Here is an 18635-nt window from a genome sequence, read left to right as displayed (position 1 = left end):
AGACGGGATCCAATCATAACTTAGTGTGTCAGTTACGCCTCATATAAATGTAACTGACTAGATTCACGCCTACTATAGTGTATACGGTCGAAATAGTTTTGGGCCCTCGTATGTTTGATCGAGTTCGAATAATGAGCGACCAAACTGAGACTTCGAGATGAGTTCCGAAGATAGTACGGACAAGCTTCGAGCTCCGAGGCCGATCGAGGAATCGGCTCGATATCATTATCGAGCCCATGACCAGATCGAACCACAATGCAACGTGAAGGTAGTCGGAGATGCAAGACCGATTGACACTGACCCTGAATGTCGAACTCGAACTAGGGCCGAGGGCTAGACCCAAAACCGAGCTCGAGCCAGCATCGAGCTCACAGACAAGAGCCGTTGCAACCGCACTAGGGGAGAGAATCTTGGCGGGAATTGAGAAAGAGACAATTTATCATGGGTTCTCCACTAAATATTTTTTATTATAAATAAAGTAAGATCTCTCTACTATAAAAGGGGGAATCTTTGTAAGCATAGAGGACGGACAAAAAATACTACTTCTCTTATTGAAAATAAAATCTCTTGAGCTTGTTTTACTTAGCATACTCACTCTTCTTGTTCAATAATTTATCTACTGGTTTTATAGCCAAGAATATAAACATTTCCATCTTCTATGTATGATTTATGTTAAGCTATATCAATATCCTTAGAACTACTAATAAATTCAACTATATCCGATTTTTCGGGTAAATAATTTGTCACCCACCGTGGGGCTAAGGATAACAGTGGTTGCTTGGTACAAATCTGCAATACACACAAGTTTACAGCTTCGAATCAGCAATGGCAAATCCTCGATTGATGGCGTTACCTATCGACCATGAAGCCGGCCTCCAAGATGAAACCAACAACTTGATACCCAGGACTGGAAGGCCACTTAACGATAGCACTGAAGCTCGAGTTGAAGTACTTGAAATTCGAGCCGAAATACCGCTAGATGTCAATTCACAAGTGGCTCTTGAGGCAAACCAACATTCCGAACTGGAAAAAATCATTCAGGGCGGTACTCGGTCCGTAGCTTGAGACACTCATAACGTGGAGGAGATCGGAGTCAACCTACGTATGATCTTCGAGATGTTACAAGCCCAACAAGTAGAGATAGCTCAATTGTAGAGCCAAACTCAGATACAAAGCAGGCTGGAGCCCAATCCACTTCGAGAAATCACCCCCAGAACGGAGCCAGCCATAGTAAAGTCAAACGAGCAAGAATCGGGGACTACTCCCAAAATTACTAAATTGCTCGAGGAACTCACAAAACAAGTCGAAGCCAACGACAAAAGAGTTGAAACATATAATTCCAGGGTCGATCAGATTCCGGGAGTTCCACCAATGATAAAAGGGCTGGATTCGAAAAAAATCATACAAAAGCCTTTTCCCTCGAGCGCGGCCCTAAAATCAATCCCCAAAAAATTTTGTATGCCCGAAATTCCCAAATATAACGGTAACTAATCCCAATGAACACGTCACCTGTTATACATGCGCCATCAAGGGTAACGATTTGGAAGACGATGAGATCGAATCTGTGTTATTGAAAAAATTCGGAGAGACCCTGTCGAAGGGGGCGATGATTTGGTACCATAATCTGCTACCAAATTCCATCGATTCTTTTTCCAAGTTAGCGGATTCGTTTGTAAAGGCGTATGTTGGTGCCATAAAGGTTGCGACAAGGAAATCGAACCTCTTCAAAGTAAAACAAAGGGTTAATGAAATGCTGAGGGAGTTCGTGTCCCGATTTTAAATAGAACGCATGGAACTGCCACCGGTCACAGACGACTGGGCCGTCCAAGCTTTCACCCAAGGGTTGAACGAGCAAAGTTTAATAGCAACACGTCGACTGAAGCAAAATTTGATCGAGTATCCAGCAATAACTTGGGCGGATATACACAACCGATATCGGTAAAAAATTAGGGTCGAAGATGACCAGTTGGGAGTTTCTTCTGGATACATGCATCAGAACAGGACACCTATTAAAAACCAGAGGGACGTCGATAGAGAGCAAAGGTCGAACAGAGACCGATATCAACTGTACGTCACAGATCGAATGAACAACAGTTCAACGCACAATGCCGCTCGGAACAATCGAAGGAGTGATCGAGGGCAAAATTCTTGAGGGATGATGAGCAAGAGTGGCTTTGATAAATATGCCGATCCTATAGAGGCACCTCGTCTATCGGAGTACAATTTTAGCGTCGACGCATCAGGCATTGTATCGGCGATCGGAAGAATCAAAGATACTAGGTGGCCCAGACCCATGCAAACCGACCCTTCCCAGCAAAACCCGAATTCGATGTGCAAGTATCATGGTACGCATGGCCACAGGATCGAGGATTGCAGACAATTGAGAGAAGAGGTATCCCGTTTATTCAATGAGGGCCACCTTTGGGAGTTTCTCGGTGACCGAGCCAAGAATCACTTCATAGAAAAGGACGCCGCCAAAAACGATAAACAAGAGCAACCTCTGCATATCATTCATATGATCCTCGGTGGGGTCGACACTCCACAAGGACCTATTGTAAAATACGGAAAGCTCCTGACCACAGGGGAAAAGCAAACTCGAGGTTATGTACCCGAGGACACTTTATCATTCGGAATTAAAGAAGCCGAGGTCATCTCTCAACCTCACAACGACGCTCTGGTAATTTCTATCCTATTAAATAAAGTTCAAGTTAAGCGTGTCTTAGTGGATCCAGGTATCTCTACGAATATCATCCAATCTTGGGTAGTTGAGAAGCTCGGTTTACATAGTCAAGTCGTACCCACAGCTCGGGTCTTAAACGGCTTCAATATGGCCAGTGAAACAACTAAAGGGGAAATTATTATGCCCGTAAACATGGCTGGAACCATCCGAAACACCAAGTTCCACGTGATCGAAGGCGATATGAGGTACAATGCTCTACTCGGAAGAACATGGATCCACAATATGAGGGCAGTGCCTTTGACTCTACACCAAGTGATGAAATTCCCTACGTCGGACGGCGTGAAGACAGTTTACGGGTAGCAACATGCTGTGAAGGAAATATTCGCGGTCGATGAGGTAACACCGATACCAACATTATCGGCCTCAGAAAGGTCGAGCATAAAAGATGGGCGAGAAACCAAATAGCAATCACAGCAACCAGTCTCGACCGAATCGGTGAAGCAGTAAATAGAAGATGACGAGGAAGAATTTCCGCCACCAAGTCAACGATCAAAGAATTGGAGCAAGTTATATTAATTGAACATCTGCCCAAAAGAAAGGTATACCTGGGAATGGATTGACCTCCAAACTCAGGAAAAGACTTATTCAATTTCTTATTTATAACATAGATTATTTTGCCTGGTCCCATTTAGACATGAGAGGGATCCCACCATCGATGATAACGCACCAGCTGAGTTTGGACCCTAGGTTCAAACCGGTGAAGCAGAAAAGAAGACCTCAATCCGAGGTAAAACACACATTTGTAAGAGATGAGGTAACTAAACTTCTCAAGATAGGGTCAATTCGGGAAGTGAAATATCCCGAATGGTTAGCCAATGTGGTCGTAGTCCCCAAAAAAGGGAACAAACTTAGAATGTGTGTAGATTATAAAGATCTAAACAAAGCATTCCCCAAAGATTCTTTTCCACTGCCTAGCATCGATCGCATGATCGATGCCACGGCCGGCCACGAGATCCTTACTTTTCTCGATGCCTATTCCTGGTACAATCAAATTCGAATGAATCCGGAGGACCAAGAAAAAACTTCATTTGACACTAAGTATGGAACCTATTGTTAATTTATTATAATGTAATGCCATTCGGGCTAAAAAGCGCAGGAGCTACTTACCAACGCCTAGTGAATAAAATGTTCGAAGAACAAATAGGTAAGTCGATGGAAGTTTACATTGATGACATGCCCGTAAAGTACCTGCACATAGAGGACCATTTGACTCATCTGCAGAAAACGTTCAAAATTTTTTATGGAAATACAACATGAAGCTCAACCCCGAGAAATGTGCTTACGGATTGGATCGGGCAAGTTCCTTGGCTTCATGGTATCGAATCGAGGGATCGAGATCAACCCCGACAAAATCAAAGCCATCGAAGACATCACTGTCGTAGATAGTGAGAAAGCAGTGCAAAGGCTAATCGGACGGATAGTTGCCTTAGGCCGATTTATTTCGAGGTCGCCAGATCGAAGCCACAAATTCTTCTCTTTACTCAAAAAGAAGAACGATTTCGCCTGGACCCCGGAATGCCAATAGGCACTAGAACAATTGAAGCGGTACCTATCGAGCCCATCACTGCTTCACACTCTGAAGGAAGATGAGAAGCTTTACATATACTTAGCGGTATCGAAAATTGCGGTAAGTGGAGTCCTAGTTCGAGAAGAGCAAGATACACAATTTCCTGTTTATTATGTAAGTCGGACCTTAGGAGAAGTAGAGACTAGATACCCACACTTAGAGAAATTGGCACTGGCACTTATAAGCACCTCTAGAAAGTTAAGACCGTACTTTTAATATCACTACATATGCGTTTTAACCACTTATCCACTTCGTAATATTTTGCACAAGCCCGAACTATCGGGCCTATTGGCCAAATGGGCCATCGAACTTAGTGGGTACGATATCGAATATTATCCCCATGCGGCCATCAAATCCCAAATTTTAGCAGATTTCGTGGCCGATTTCATGCCAGCCCTCGTAACCGAAGTTAAAAAGGAACTCTTGTTAAAATCAGGTACATCGTCGGGGGTTTGGACCCTCTACACAGATGGTGCTTCAAATGTGAAGGGATCCGGGCTTGGTATCGTATTAAAACCTCCCACAAGTGGAATTATTGCGCAATCCATCAAAACTACTAGATTAACTAACAATGAGGCCGAGTACGAGTCCATGATTGCAGCTCTCGAGCTAGCTAAGAGCTTAGGAGCAGAAGTCATTGAAGCCAAATGTGACTCTTTGCTAGTGGTGAACCAAGTGAACAAAACTTTCGAAGTTCGAGAAGATAGGATGCAGAGGTATTTGGACAAACTACAGATAATTCTACACCGTTTCAAAGAATGGACCCTACAACATGTGCCTCGAGAACAAAGCAGTGAAGCCGACGCACTCGCAAATCTGGGGTCGTCGATCGAAGAAGATAAGATTGACTCGGGGACTGTCATTCAACTCTCGAGATCTATAATCGAGGGAAGGAATGCCGAGATAAATTCCACAAGCTTAACCTGGGATCGGAGGAATAAGTATATTAAATACTTAAAGAACGGAAAACTCCCATCGAACTGTAAATAATTGAGGGTTCTACGAACCAAGGCTGCTCGATTCACGTTGGTTGAAGATGGAACATTACACAGAAGGACGTTTGACGGACCACTGGCAGTGTGCTTGGGACCAGGAGACACCGATTATGTTTTACGGGAGGTCCATGAAGGCACTTGTGGAAACCACTCTGGCGCCAAACCACTAATTCGCAAAATCATCATAGCAGGATACTATCGGGATAGCATGGAAAAGGACACTAAGGAGTTCGTTCGAAAATACGATAAATGTCAAAGGTTTGCACCAATGATCCATCAACCCGGAGAGCAGCTTTATTCAGTCATTTCTCCATGGCCATTTATGAAATGGGGAATGGATATCGTCGGCCCTCTACCATCGGTCCCAGTTAAAGCTAAATTTATTTTATTTATAACTGACTATTTCTCTAAATGGGTTGAAGCACAGACATTCGAGAAAGTAAGAGAAAAGGAGGTTATAGATTTCATCTGGGATCACATCGTGTGTCGGTTTGGGATACCCGCAGAAATAACATGCGACAATGGTAAGCAATTTATTGGCAGTAAAGAAACAAAATTTCTCGAAGACCATAAAATAAAAAGGATATTATCGACACAATATCACCCCAGTGGGAACGGACAAGCCGAATCAATGAACAAAACTATCATCCAAAACCTGAAGAAAAGATTGAACGGAGCCAAAGGAAAATGGAGAGAAATTATGCCCGAAGTTCTATGGGCATATTGAACAACATCGAAGTTCAGTACAGGAGCGACTCCATTTTCCTTGGTGTATGGCTCCGAAGCTTTAATTGCGGTCGAAATCGAGGAACCTAGCACAAGGTTCCTACATACATCTGAAGAATCGAACTACGAGGCAATGAATATTAGCCTCGAATTATTAGACGAAAAACGAGAAGCGGCACTTGTTCAAATGGCCACACAAAAATAACGAATCGAAAGGTACTACAATAGAAGAACCAACCTCCGCCACTTCAGGATGGGGGACTTAGTCCTAAGGAAGGTCACCATCAATACTCGAGATCCTAATGAAAAAGCTCGGCCCAAATTGGGAAGGACCCTATCAAGTCCTCGATATAGTCGGAAATGAGTCTTATAAACTCGGAACGATGAATGGTAAACCATTATCGAACAACTGGAACATATCACTACTCAAACGATATTATTGTTAAGGTGTGATTCTCTCTTTTCTTTTGTCCATATATACATATTCGACGCTAACCCATTGCAGGAGTTCGATCAAAGACGTTGCTACCTCAGGTTTTAAAGTACGCGTTGCACTCTTTTTTCCTTAGATAGGCTTTTATCCCAAATGGGTTTTTCCGACAAGGTTTTTAATGAGGCAACAAGTATGTGCTACCCGAGGATAAATCAATAGTATCCGGGGCTCCTTCGTAATCAACCTCGAATACTAGGGGGCTACCAATCGAGTAAATCAAGTTCGACACAAGAAAGTTGTTTCATATCTAATTCATGTCGAACAAGGTCTCGATAGAGAAAAGCGTAAGGGCCAAATGGTCAAAATGAACCATGCCAACGTAGTTTTGCTCGAACTCTGGCACAAGATACAAACACATGTGTAATGACTTATAAAGGAGAACTTCTTCTTTTTCAGATATCTCACACTTTGAAAAGATCTTCCTGCTTCATGATTCAAACAGGCTTAAAGGCCAGCCACCGTCAAAAGAATATTTGATACAAGCGATCGTAAAAAGCCTACGGGCTAAGATATTTTGAGTTCGAGTTCGAAACAATCACTCACTCAATTATTAAAGCCTGAAAGACTATCTTACTTCGAGTTCGAGCAATCACTCACTCAATCATAAAAAGCCTACGGGCTAAGATATTTTGAGTTCAAGTTCGAAACAATCACTCACTCAATTATTAAAGTCTAAAGGCTATCTTACTTCGAGTTCGAGCAATCACTCACTCGATAATAAAAAACCTACGGGCTAAGATATTTTCAGTTCAAGTTTGAAACAATCACTCACTCAATTATTAAAGCCTCAGGGCTATCTTACTTCGAGTTCGAGCAATCACTCACTCGATCATAAAAAGCCTATGGGCTAATATATTTTGAGTTCGAGTTCGAGCAATCACTCACTCGATCATAAAAAGCCTACGGGCTAAGATATTTTGAGTTCGAGTTCGAAACAATCACTCACTCAATTATTAAAGCCTAAGGGCTATCCTACTTTGAGTTCGAGCAATCACTCACTCGATCATAAAAAGTCTACGGTCTAAGATATTTTGAGTTCGAGTTGGAAACAATCACTCATTCAATTATTAAAGCCTAAGGGCTATCTTACTTCGAGTTCGAGCAATCGCTCACTCGATTATAAAAAGCCTACGGGCTAAGATATTTTGAGTTTGATTTCGAAACAATCACTCACTCAATTATTAAAGCCTAAAGGCTATCTTACTTCGAGTTCGAGCAATCAATCACTCGATCATAAAAAGCCTACGGACTAATATAGTTTGAGTTCGAGTTCGAAACAATCACTAACTCAATTATTAAAGCCTAAGGGCTATTTTACTTTGAGTTCGAGCAATCACTCACTCGATCATAAAAAAGCCTACGGGCTACGATATTTTGAGTTCGAGTTCGAAACAGTCACTCACTCAATCATTAAAGCCTAAGGGATATCTTACTTCGAGTTCTAGCAATCACTTACTCGATCATAAAAAGCCTATGGTCTAAGATATTTTGAGTTCGAGTGCAAAACAATCACTCACTCAATTATTAAAGCCTAAGGGCTATCTTACTTCGAGTTCGAGCAATCACTCACTCGACCATAAAAAGCCTACGGGCTGAGATACTTTGAGTTCGAGTTCGAAAACAATCACTCACTTAATTATTAAAGCCTAAGGGATATCTTACTTCGAGTTCGAGCAATCACTCACTCGGTCATAAAAGCTACGAAGGCCAAACTTGATAAAATCGCCTAAATCCTTATGCAAATATTCGCAAGACATGAATGAAATCTTCACAAAGCACTAAAGCAGAAGCAAGTCAGTAAAAGAAAAAGATATTTGTATAGATATACAAAGACAGTTTACATAAATAAATGCAACATAGAAGATAAGGGCTAAGCTTCTGGGTTATCATCGAGAGCGGCTCTCCACCGGGCTCCCCCCCATTTTCGGACCCGCGCTTGCTACCATCATCATCATCATCATCATCGTCGCCATCAGAAGCCAAGGCTTCAGCATCAGCTTCAAGTTTTTATGCCCTCTTTATCTCTTCAGCAAGGTCGAAACCTCGAGCGTGTATCTCCTCGAGGGTCTCCCTCCGAGATCAACACTTAGCAAGTTCGGCAACCCGATATGCTCAAGTGTCAGCAGTATCCGCTGCCTCTCTTGCCTCCATTTGAGCAGCCTCGGCATCGGCCAGATACATAGCAATAGACTTGTCCGCCATGACTTTCGATGACTCGATCTCTGCCTTGGCCTCGGTAAGCCTTGTTTTAAGCTCCTTGATCCTCTTGGCCTGAGCCGAACCTTTTTGCTAAATGCTTCGGAGCTGAACATCGTCCGATGATAATTTGGCCAAGATAGTTTCTTTTTCTGCAGCTAGGCGGTCGGTAGTCTCCTTCCACCAATCGCATTCGGCCTTGATTTGATAGACTTCTTCCCGAAGCAACCCGATCTTTTCAACCTATTGTTGCAGCTGAGATAACGAAGAGTTAGCCTCCTCAGTTAGGTCAAATCCATACTCTAACAGAACGAGGCCCAGCTGCTTATCTAGTTCGGTCTCTTCTTCATGAGCCTTGGCCAAATCTGCTTGGAGGTCTTTTATAACCTCGTCCTTTTGGTCGCAAAGAAGCCGCAGAGCATCTCTCTCCCCAGAGACCTTCCGAAGCTCGACCTCATACTGGCTGAGGTTGGCTCGAAACTTGCTAATACCCTACACAGAAGGGAAAAAACACAAGTCAGGTTTAGAAAAAAACGAAGAAACCAAGCGCAGTAAAATCATTACCCGAGAAATGAAACGTTGGGCCTATTCTAGGAGAAGAGAAGCGTCATCAATATCGGAGACATCATCGACTCCAGTAAAGCAATCCCGAAAAGGATCCCTTACACCAGAGCCTCCGCCCACATCGGGGGTCTTCAATTCTCGAGCTTCCTTTAACGCCTCATCAGAAAAGATCGGAATAGAAGGCAAATGTCCCACTATCATAGTCCCGAGCGAATAACTCGGGACGCTCTGATCGAGACTTGGGGTATCGGAACCGGCACCGATCGGTGTAACCATCATCGGCTCAGAAGTTCTGGCGACCTCTATAGCTTTTGCAGATCGGACCACCAAAGTCAAAGCATCTTTTTCTTCTTCTTCTTCTCTTAGGCATCGGACCGAGTCCATCGAAAGAGCGATTGCCTTCCTCCTCACCCTTCGAGTTTTGGGCTTGGGGTCCTCAGACCGAGAAATAACTTTTCGCTTTTTATCTTTCCCCGGTTTCGGGACCGGGGGCTTGGTTCCTTCCTCACCACTCGAAGGCCTCAAAACGGCATCCTTGGTTATGCCTGCATGAAAGGAAGTCAGTAACAAATGGAGCATGAAAAACGTTTCGAAAAACATGAGAAATGACCCTTACCGTGATTCTTGGCCTCCCACCGGCCTTTTGCCAGATCACGCCAAACACTTTCGGCATAAGAGGAAGTCGAGGACAACTTCTGAACCTAATCCTCGAGGTCGGGTACCGCTTGTGGCATCCAAGGGGCAGCTGTTTATTAGAGGAAGATATTAGATAGAATCAGATAAAGATACGAAAAGAAACGCCTTATGAAAAACACTTACGGTCGAAATTCCATTCCTCGGGGAATGACATCTTCTCTTCCGGGATAAGGTCAGGGGTCCTCACCCAAATATAGCGGCCCATCCAGCCCCGATCCTTGTCTTCATCGATGCTCGACATTAAAGCTTTCGATGCCCGACGATGGAGCCTAATTAATCCTCGAAAGATTTGAGGCCGATACAATCGTATGAGGTGATTTAGGGTGAAATCCAGCCCCCAGCCTTGTTAGAGAAGAAGCGAAGTAGGATCACTATGCGCCATAGAGAAGGATGAATTTGACGGAGGGTGACCTGATATCTTTTGCAAAAATCGATGATCACTGGGTCGACGGGACCCAACATGAAGGGGTAAGTATAAACATTTAAAACCCTATCCACATGAGTGGTGATGCTCTCTTCTAAAGAGGGAACTTGCAACACAATCTCGGGACCCCAGTTGCAGTCTCTCCTCACAGCCTCGAGATGGCCCTCTGATATCGAGCACATGTACATCAACACATGCTCACATTGACCCGGCACCGACAAAAGATTTTCGACCCTAAAGTCGATCTTTAGGGTACACGAGCCAGGAACATATTCGTGGGGAGGCGGCTCCACCGTCGCCTTGTCGCCGGCCGGACGTGAAGAGAAAGCTTTCTCCTTCTGAGGTACGGTTTTTGAAGTTTTTGCCATTGATATAAGAAAAGAGAAGCAAAGGAAGATGAAAGGTTGATGATGCCAAACGATGGTGAAGGCGGCTCTACAAGCGGCGAAATAGAAGCAGAAAGATTAAAAAGTAAGAAAATTTGGAAGATAAAAGTGGTAAATAATAAATGGAGGGGTTATTTATAGGTTTGTACCATGACGGTTCAGTATCAGCGGTGGCCGACTACCGTCTGACATGTATTAAATACCTTGAAAGACTAAATCGACGGGACATCTATCATGTACGTCATGATCGAGCCCAGTAAAAATGTCAGCTTATAACCCGATCGAGCCGTTAAAAATCATATCGCTTCTCACCACATTCTTCCTGAGAAACGAGGGGACTATCTGTATACGGTCGAAATAGATTTTGGCCCTCATATGTTTGATCTAGTTCGAATAATGAGCGACCAAAGTGAGACTTCGAGATGAGTTCCGAAGATAGTATAGACAAGCTTCAAGCTCCAAGGCCGATCGAGGAATCGACTCGATATCATTATTGAGCCCATGATCAGATCGAACCACAATACAACGTGAAGGTAGTCGGAGACGCACAGACCGATTGACACTGACCCTGAATGTTAAACTCGAACCAGGGCCGAGGGCTCGACCCAATACCGAGCTCGAGCCAGCATCGAGCTAACAGACAAGAGCCGTTACAACCGCACTAGGGGAGAGAATCTTGGCGGGAATCGAGGAAGAGACAATTTATCATGGGTTCTCCACTAAATATTTTTTATTGTAAATAAAATAAAATCCCTCTACTATAAAAGGGGGAATTCTTTTAAGCACAGAGGACGGACAAAAAATACTACTTCTCTTATTGAAGATAAAATCTCTTGAGCTTGTTTTACTTAGCATACTCACTCTTCTTGTTCAATAATTTATCTCCTGTTTTTATAGCATATCCTTAGAACTACTAATAAATTCAACTATATCCGATTTTTCGGGTAAACATATAGATAATGCGAGTAACAGACAAGCGAAAAATTAGGAGAGCACTTATGTAAAGATTAGAGTATAAATACCCTTCTTCCAACATTTGTACTCGTTCTGATTTTATGCATTGCTAATGTTATCATACTGAAATTGCTGCTGCTCTCCCTTCGTCACGATCAATTCAGAGGATTATTCAATAAGAATTTCTTTACTTTATCTTTTCCTCATTGTTTTGTTCTCATTTACAATTATTTATGTCGTTCTTCTATTTTTCATTGGTTGGATTGAATTAATTGTTTGTAGCATATTATATAAATTTAATTGATTTAGCCTATTAATCAAATTTTAGACCTTGTACACAATTCTTCGTAACAAAAGTTATTTCTTGCATACTACTCCCTCCATTTGAGTTGAATGTCATGTTATGGTTTTTGAGATTTAGCTTAATTGGCTTAACGTATGATATAAGACCATGGTTAAATATCTCTTTGAAAATACAAAATATTGTTCCTATCTGTTTCAATTTATGTGAACTTTTTCCTTTTTCGATATTTGAACTATATAAACTTTGACCTACATCTTGAAATGTATTTTTAATTATATTGACATGTGAAAACACACTCGAAAAGCGAAAAGTAAAAATGTTGATATAAACTGAAACGGAGGGAGTAGCAGATTATATAACATACAATTTCCATGCTTTATTTAAACAAAATGATATAAAATATAAAATAAAAAATTAAATCTTGCATTAATCATTTTTACAGAGAAATCTTGGGAAAAGGGCAATAGAAATTGATGGAGTATTCACCGAAATCACTACAAGGCAAATGGAAAAATCAGATTTGATTGATTTCAAGTGGGTAACGGATGAAAGAGTCACCCGTTGTTGCACCGTGTATGCCTACATTCCAGAGACCAATCTTTAATATTGGAGTAAAAGGATTGTCACAACAAGGCTATTGGAGTCTTCTCTTTGAGTCCCAAATACTGGTTCAGATGAATGCGGACTTGCGGAGCAGACCTTGGATTTGCCATGGCTTATAAATATTGGAGCAAAAGTGTGAGCTATTAATTAGTCGGTTATAGTTATGGGGCCCAGTAGTTAAGTAATGTTTTCTCTCCTGCAATTCCTCTCTTCTCTCTCGAGTTCATCCCTTCATTATCAAACTTAATCATAAAGTGCTTGGATGAATTTGGAAATTGATCTCAGATTCACCAAGCTCACATGGTATCAGAGCACTAAAGAGCTGTAATTCCGCAAATTCTGTTCAATTTGGCTGAAATTTCATCATTGCCTTCCTCGCGAAGCTGTGACTAACGATCATCAATGGCGACCAAAAAAATCTATCACGCACATCCTTTGTTTGTTCATCCCTCACACACTCCGAGTTCGATTCTGATTCATATAAAGCTCACAGGTTCAGAAAATTATGAATTGTGGCGTCGTTCAATGCGAATTGCTTTGCAAGCTAAGAGGAAGCTAAGGTTTGTACTTGGGACGTGCAAAAAGGATTTGTTCCAAACTGAATTGCATGAGGACTGAAAAATATGCAATGCAATCGTGCTTTCCTGGATCATGAACATTGTCTCTCCGGATCTACTTAGCGACATTGTCTATGCATCTAATGCATATTTGGTATGGGAGGATTTGAGAGAGAGATTCGACAAATTGAATCGTGTTAGGATATTTCAGTTGCATAGGGAAATTGCTACTATTTCACATGGAACAAATTCGGTCTCTGCATATTTCACTAGGTTGGAGGAATTGTGGGCTGAGTACGATGCAATGGTGCATATTCCTAATTCGAAGGAGTATATTGAACACCTTCAGCAGCAAATGCTAATGCAGTTTTTAAGTGGTCTCAATGAGACATATGATCAAGCAAGGCGTCAGATCTTAATGAAGACTGTGGAGCCAACATTGAACCAAGCTTATGCATTGATTATAGATGATGAGAGTCAAAATTCTAGTGCACATCCAGTCTTGCCAAACAGAGGAGATCCAGTTGCTATGCAAACAGGCAGAGGGCAGATGACTGTGTAGAATAACAGGGGACAGTACAAAGGAAATAAGCCATTTGTGAAATGTGATTACTGCAACAAACCTGAGCTCTCTAAGGAAAATTGCTACAAACTAGTTGGCTATCCAACTGATTTCAAAAACAAGAAACCATATGCAGCTAACATGACAACTGGTGACTTGGAGAGTGACAAATCAACACGTCAGGATGAGGGAAATGTTTGGAGAGATGTTATTTTTAAGGAGAATATCTTTCCATTTGCCAAATATTATTCCACAACTCAAAATGCAGAAGGAATTGCAAGCAGTGATTTAGAGGAGTCTGTTGAGGGGAGTGGTGTTGACAATAATGCAGGGACTGGCACTGCAGAACATGAAGGAAATGGTGATATGCAAGACTCACCAACAACAAATGCAGATGATGGTGCAAATGTAGATGATGATGCAAATGCAGATTACAACAATGCACCAACAAGTAGCAGTGCAGTTCCAGAACAACACTTAATGCAGGAAGATGAAGTGAATCCTCCAGCAACTCTTGAACAAGAGTCAACTGAGATTAGAAAATCAAAAAGAACTACAAAGGAACCCATATGGTTGCACGACTATGTGACCACTACAAAAAAAAGTTCCTCTTATCCCCTATCCAACTATCTATCCTATAACAGGTTGACTAGTAAATGTAGAAGTCTTTTGGCTGGAATCTCAGCATTAACAGAACCAAAAAACCTTCAGTGAAGCATCTAAGGACAAAAGGTTGATTGAAGCCATGGAAACTACAATCAAGGCTTTAGAGGACAACAAAACTTGGGATGTTGTTAATCTTCCAAAGGGCATGAAGGCTATTGGTTCAAAATGGGTGTACAAAATAAAATATAAAGCAAGTGGTGAGGTAGAAAGGCTCAAGGCCAGACTGGTAGCCAAGTGCTATAGCCAAAGAGAAGGCCTAGACTATAATGAAACCTTTTCACCAGTTGCCAAGTTGGTAACTGTGAGATCTATGATTGCTCCTGCTTCTTCTAAAGGTTGGAATATATCACAAATGGATGTATATAATGCATTCTTGTAAGGGGATTTATATGAGAAAGTATATATGGAACTTCCTCAAGGTTTCAGGAGACAGGGGGAGACAAAGGTTCGCAGACTATTGAAATCATTATATGGGCTTAAACAAGCCTCCGACGGTGAAACATTAAGCTCAGTGAGGCCTTAACAACTGCAGGATATGTTCAGAGTCTATATGACTATTCATTATTCACTAAAATAAAAGAAGATAACTTTGTAGTAGTGTTGATATACGTGGATGACTTATTGATCACTGGAAATTATGAGGAGTTTATCCATGAGACTAATGTTGTCCTTCATCAGAAGTTCAAGGCGAAGGATCTTGGTGATCTCAAATACTTTCTGGGAACTGAAGTCATGAGATCCAAAGAAGGGATTCTATTTAATCTGAGGAAATACTGCCTTCAACTCATCTCTGATTTGGGATTGAGTAGTACTAAGCCAGTCTCAACCCCATAGATCTCAACCAGAAGTTCACTTATGCTGAGTTTGACAGACACACTGGCACTACAGATAATGAAATCCAGACATATGTGAGTGAATAAAAAAGATTGATTGGTAGGTTGATCTATTTGACTATCACACGATCAGACATTATGTTTGCAGTCCAAACTCTCAGTCAGTTCATGCAAGAGCCCAAAAAATCTCATTGGGATGCTGCTATAAGAGTAGTCAAATACCTAAAGCATGAACCAGGCATGGGGATATTTTTGAGTAGTGCAGGTGCAGATAGTTTGACATGTTTTTGTGATGCAGATTGGGCAATAAGTCCAAACACAAGAAGGTCACTGGGTACTTAGTCAAGTTTTGCAACTCACTCATCTCATGGAAGCCCAAGAAGCAGCATACGGTGTCGAGAAGCTCTGCAGAAGCAGAGTATAGAAGCCTAGTAGTTGTGACAACAGAAGTAGTCTGGATATTAGGACTATTTGCTGAACTTGGAGAGCCTATCAAGCGACCTGTGAAAGTCTATTATGATAGCAAGGATGCTCTCCATATTGCAGCTAATACTATCTTCCACGAACGTACCAAACATATTGAGATCGATTGCTATTTTGTGTGCGACAAGATCAAACAAGGTGTACTCAACACACAGTTTGTGGGGACTAAAGATCAGCAAGCTGATCTTCTCACTAAAGTTCTTGTACAGTCTCAGCATACATTTCTACTAGGCAAGCTTGGAGTTCTTAACATCTTGTACTCTCCAGCTTGAGGGGGAGTGTGAGCTATTAGTTAGTCGGTTATAGTTGTGGGGCCTAGTAGTTAACTAATTTTTTCTCTCCTGCAATTTCTCTCTTCTCTCTCGAGTTCATCCATTCATTCTCAAACCTAATCACAAAGTGCTTGGATGAATCTGGAAATTGAGCTCAGATTCACCAAGCTCACAAAAAGGATTGTCACTACAACAATGATTCTAACATTTTCTCTGAGTGGCCACATCTGCAAAGACTTGAAACTATGGTTGATATGGAAAACAAAGGGTCACAAAGGGTGTGTTTGGTAGGAAGGAAAATGTTTTCCATGGAAAATAAGTGTTTTATCACTTATTTTTTCTTGTTTGGTTAGTTAGTGAAATTATTTTTGTGGAAAATATTTTCTAGTGTTTGGTTAGAGAGTAAAAAATATTTTTTAGGGAAATAAGTTTTTTATGCTACTCTCCCCATCTCCCTTCCCCAAAATCCCCATGTTTTCCGCGCTCTTCACCCCATCCCCACCCCACCCCACCCAAATACCCAACATTTTTAGGACTCTATTTTATTCATGAATTTAATTATTCTTTTAAAATTCACACAAATTCAAAGGAACTAATGTGCTGCTTTACTTTTTCACGCAAAAAACAATATTGACATTTGTGCTCCATAACTAAAAAAAAATATTCTTTTTTTTGTTGAAAAGAAGGTATTCTTTCTATATCATGAAAAGAAAATACTCATTTTATTGAAATGAAAGAAAATATTTTTTTACATCATGAAAAAGAATACTCATTTTGTTGAAATGAAAGAAAATACTTTTTTGTATATCGTGAAAAAAAAATACTCATGTTGTTAAAATGAAAGAAAATACGTTTTACTACATTATTTTGTTAAAATGAAAGAAAATACTTTTTCTACATTATTAAAAGAAAGTACTTTATATTTGAAATAGAAGAAAATTCTTTTTTACATCATAAAAAAAATACTCATTTTGTTGAAATAAAAAGAAAAATAATCTATCTACAATTTGAAAAGAAAGTGCTCTTAATAATATTTTTATTTAGGGTGGGAGATGAGGGTAGGCTGGGTGGGTGTGGAGAGTGGGGTTGGGTGGGGTAGAGTGTGGGGGGTTAGTAGGGATGGGGAATAGGGTAGGAAAGATTGAAAAAAGGTTTTGAAAAATATTTTTCCTTAGGGAAAACAACAACAACAACAACCCAATATAATCTCACTACTGAGGTCTGGGGAGGGTAGTGTGTACGCAGACCTTACCCCTACACTGGGGTAGAGAGGCTACTTCCGATAGACCCTCGGCTCCCTCCCTCCAAGAACTCCCCACCTTGGTCTTGGGGTGACTCGAACTCACAACCTCTTGGTTGGAAGTGGAGGGTGGTCACCACTAGAGCAACCTCTTGGTTAGATAGGGAAAATATTTTCCTCCAATTGGAGAAAAATAGTTTTATGAGAAAATTAGAAAATATTTTTTAAGAAATATTTTCCTTCGTACCAAACACACCCAAAGGGTACCGGAAAACACTCGATTCTTGAGAGGAGTTCTGAGATATATGGTGATGTTCAGCCTTCTAGCTACAGTTCTCCTCTAGCTTAGTAACTTCAATTTCCAACTACTTTCGAATTAAGTTATATACACCAATATCAGTTCAATTTAATTGGCCATAGCAAGTTATTACTTTACTTAGCTTTTTATCATATTGCACTTGCTAACGAAGGATTATCTATTGTTTTAGGTCAATTTAACTTGACAACAAAGAAAATTTATATGCTATCAGTTCGTAGAACTTAAACTATTACTTAAATTATTCATCTTTTCACCTCAACTCTATTGATTACATATAGCCAAAGCGTGCAATTTTTTTCTACCTAATTTTCATGTTTTTTTCCCCATGGGAATAGCAATGTGATAGTGTCCACATTCAGAGTGAATGAAAATTTTAAAACAAGCAGCATGAAATGAAGTAGTACAAATCTTAGTAATTTAGAAGATTATGAGAAGCAACACTTTTGTGCTATAGTTTTCAAGGAATTTCATCAATTGATAAGAAGCTATATATGAACATATCTCTAATTTCACCTTTGTTAAACCCATACTTCCTGAGAAAGCCCTCTTTCTTGAAACCAACCTTTTCTAGCACCCTTTGAGATCCTACATTTTCAGGCTCCACCAAAGCTTCTAGCCTCACCAAATAAGGAAAATCTTTGAACACAATAGGGATAGCCATCTTTATTGCCATAGTAACAATTCCTTGTCCCCAATAATCAGAACCAACGGCATAAGCAATGCGAGCTTTGTGCCTTTCGCTCCCGGATTCTGGCCTAACTGATATGTAACCTATGGAACGGTCGTCTAAGCAAATGGACCGACGCCACGGATGTGGAATAGCAACTTCTTGGATATATTTTGATGCTGCTTCAATGGAGGTGATTGTGTGCCATCTTAGATAAGAGGTTACTTTATCGTCGCTAGCCCATATCAAGAGGTCATCAGCATCAGAAAGTTTGAATGGCCTGAGTGATATTCTTGAGGAATCCATTTCTACTTCTAGCTTATGACTGTCCTTTGTCGACGCTGTTATTGGATTTGTAAGTCTTAGTTGAGTGAGTGTTGGACCATAT

General features: G+C 41.0%; 2 protein-coding genes across 2 annotated transcripts; one reads left to right on the top strand and one right to left on the bottom strand.

Annotated features, from left to right (window-relative positions):
* Window positions 1–13299: 13299 nt before the first annotated feature.
* On the top strand, window positions 13300–13767 carry LOC142168941 (uncharacterized). Its single transcript, XM_075230118.1, has one exon. It carries the CDS (start codon window positions 13300–13302, stop codon window positions 13765–13767), a length of 468 nt encoding a protein of 155 aa, XP_075086219.1.
* Window positions 13768–17883: 4116 nt separating this feature from the next.
* LOC142169137 (uncharacterized) lies at window positions 17884–18624 on the bottom strand. Its single transcript, XM_075230375.1, has one exon. The coding sequence runs from the start codon at window positions 18551–18553 to the stop codon at window positions 18038–18040; it is 516 nt and encodes a 171-aa protein (XP_075086476.1). The 5' UTR covers window positions 18554–18624; the 3' UTR covers window positions 17884–18037.
* Between the last annotated feature and the right edge of the window lie 11 nt (window positions 18625–18635).

This window comes from Nicotiana tabacum, chromosome 14 (genome assembly GCF_000715075.1).
Source record: "Nicotiana tabacum cultivar K326 chromosome 14, ASM71507v2, whole genome shotgun sequence".
NCBI lineage: Eukaryota > Viridiplantae > Streptophyta > Magnoliopsida > Solanales > Solanaceae > Nicotiana > Nicotiana tabacum.
Note: the sequence above shows the minus strand (reverse complement) of the source record. Positions and strands in the feature narration are given on the sequence as shown.

Excerpts from the sequence above, each read along its gene's own strand:
- LOC142168941 (XM_075230118.1), top strand. The coding sequence starts at position 13,300 with ATGAACATTGTCTCTCCGGATCTACTTAGCGACATTGTCTATGCATCT.
- LOC142169137 (XM_075230375.1), bottom strand. The coding sequence starts at position 18,553 with ATGGATTCCTCAAGAATATCACTCAGGCCATTCAAACTTTCTGATGCT.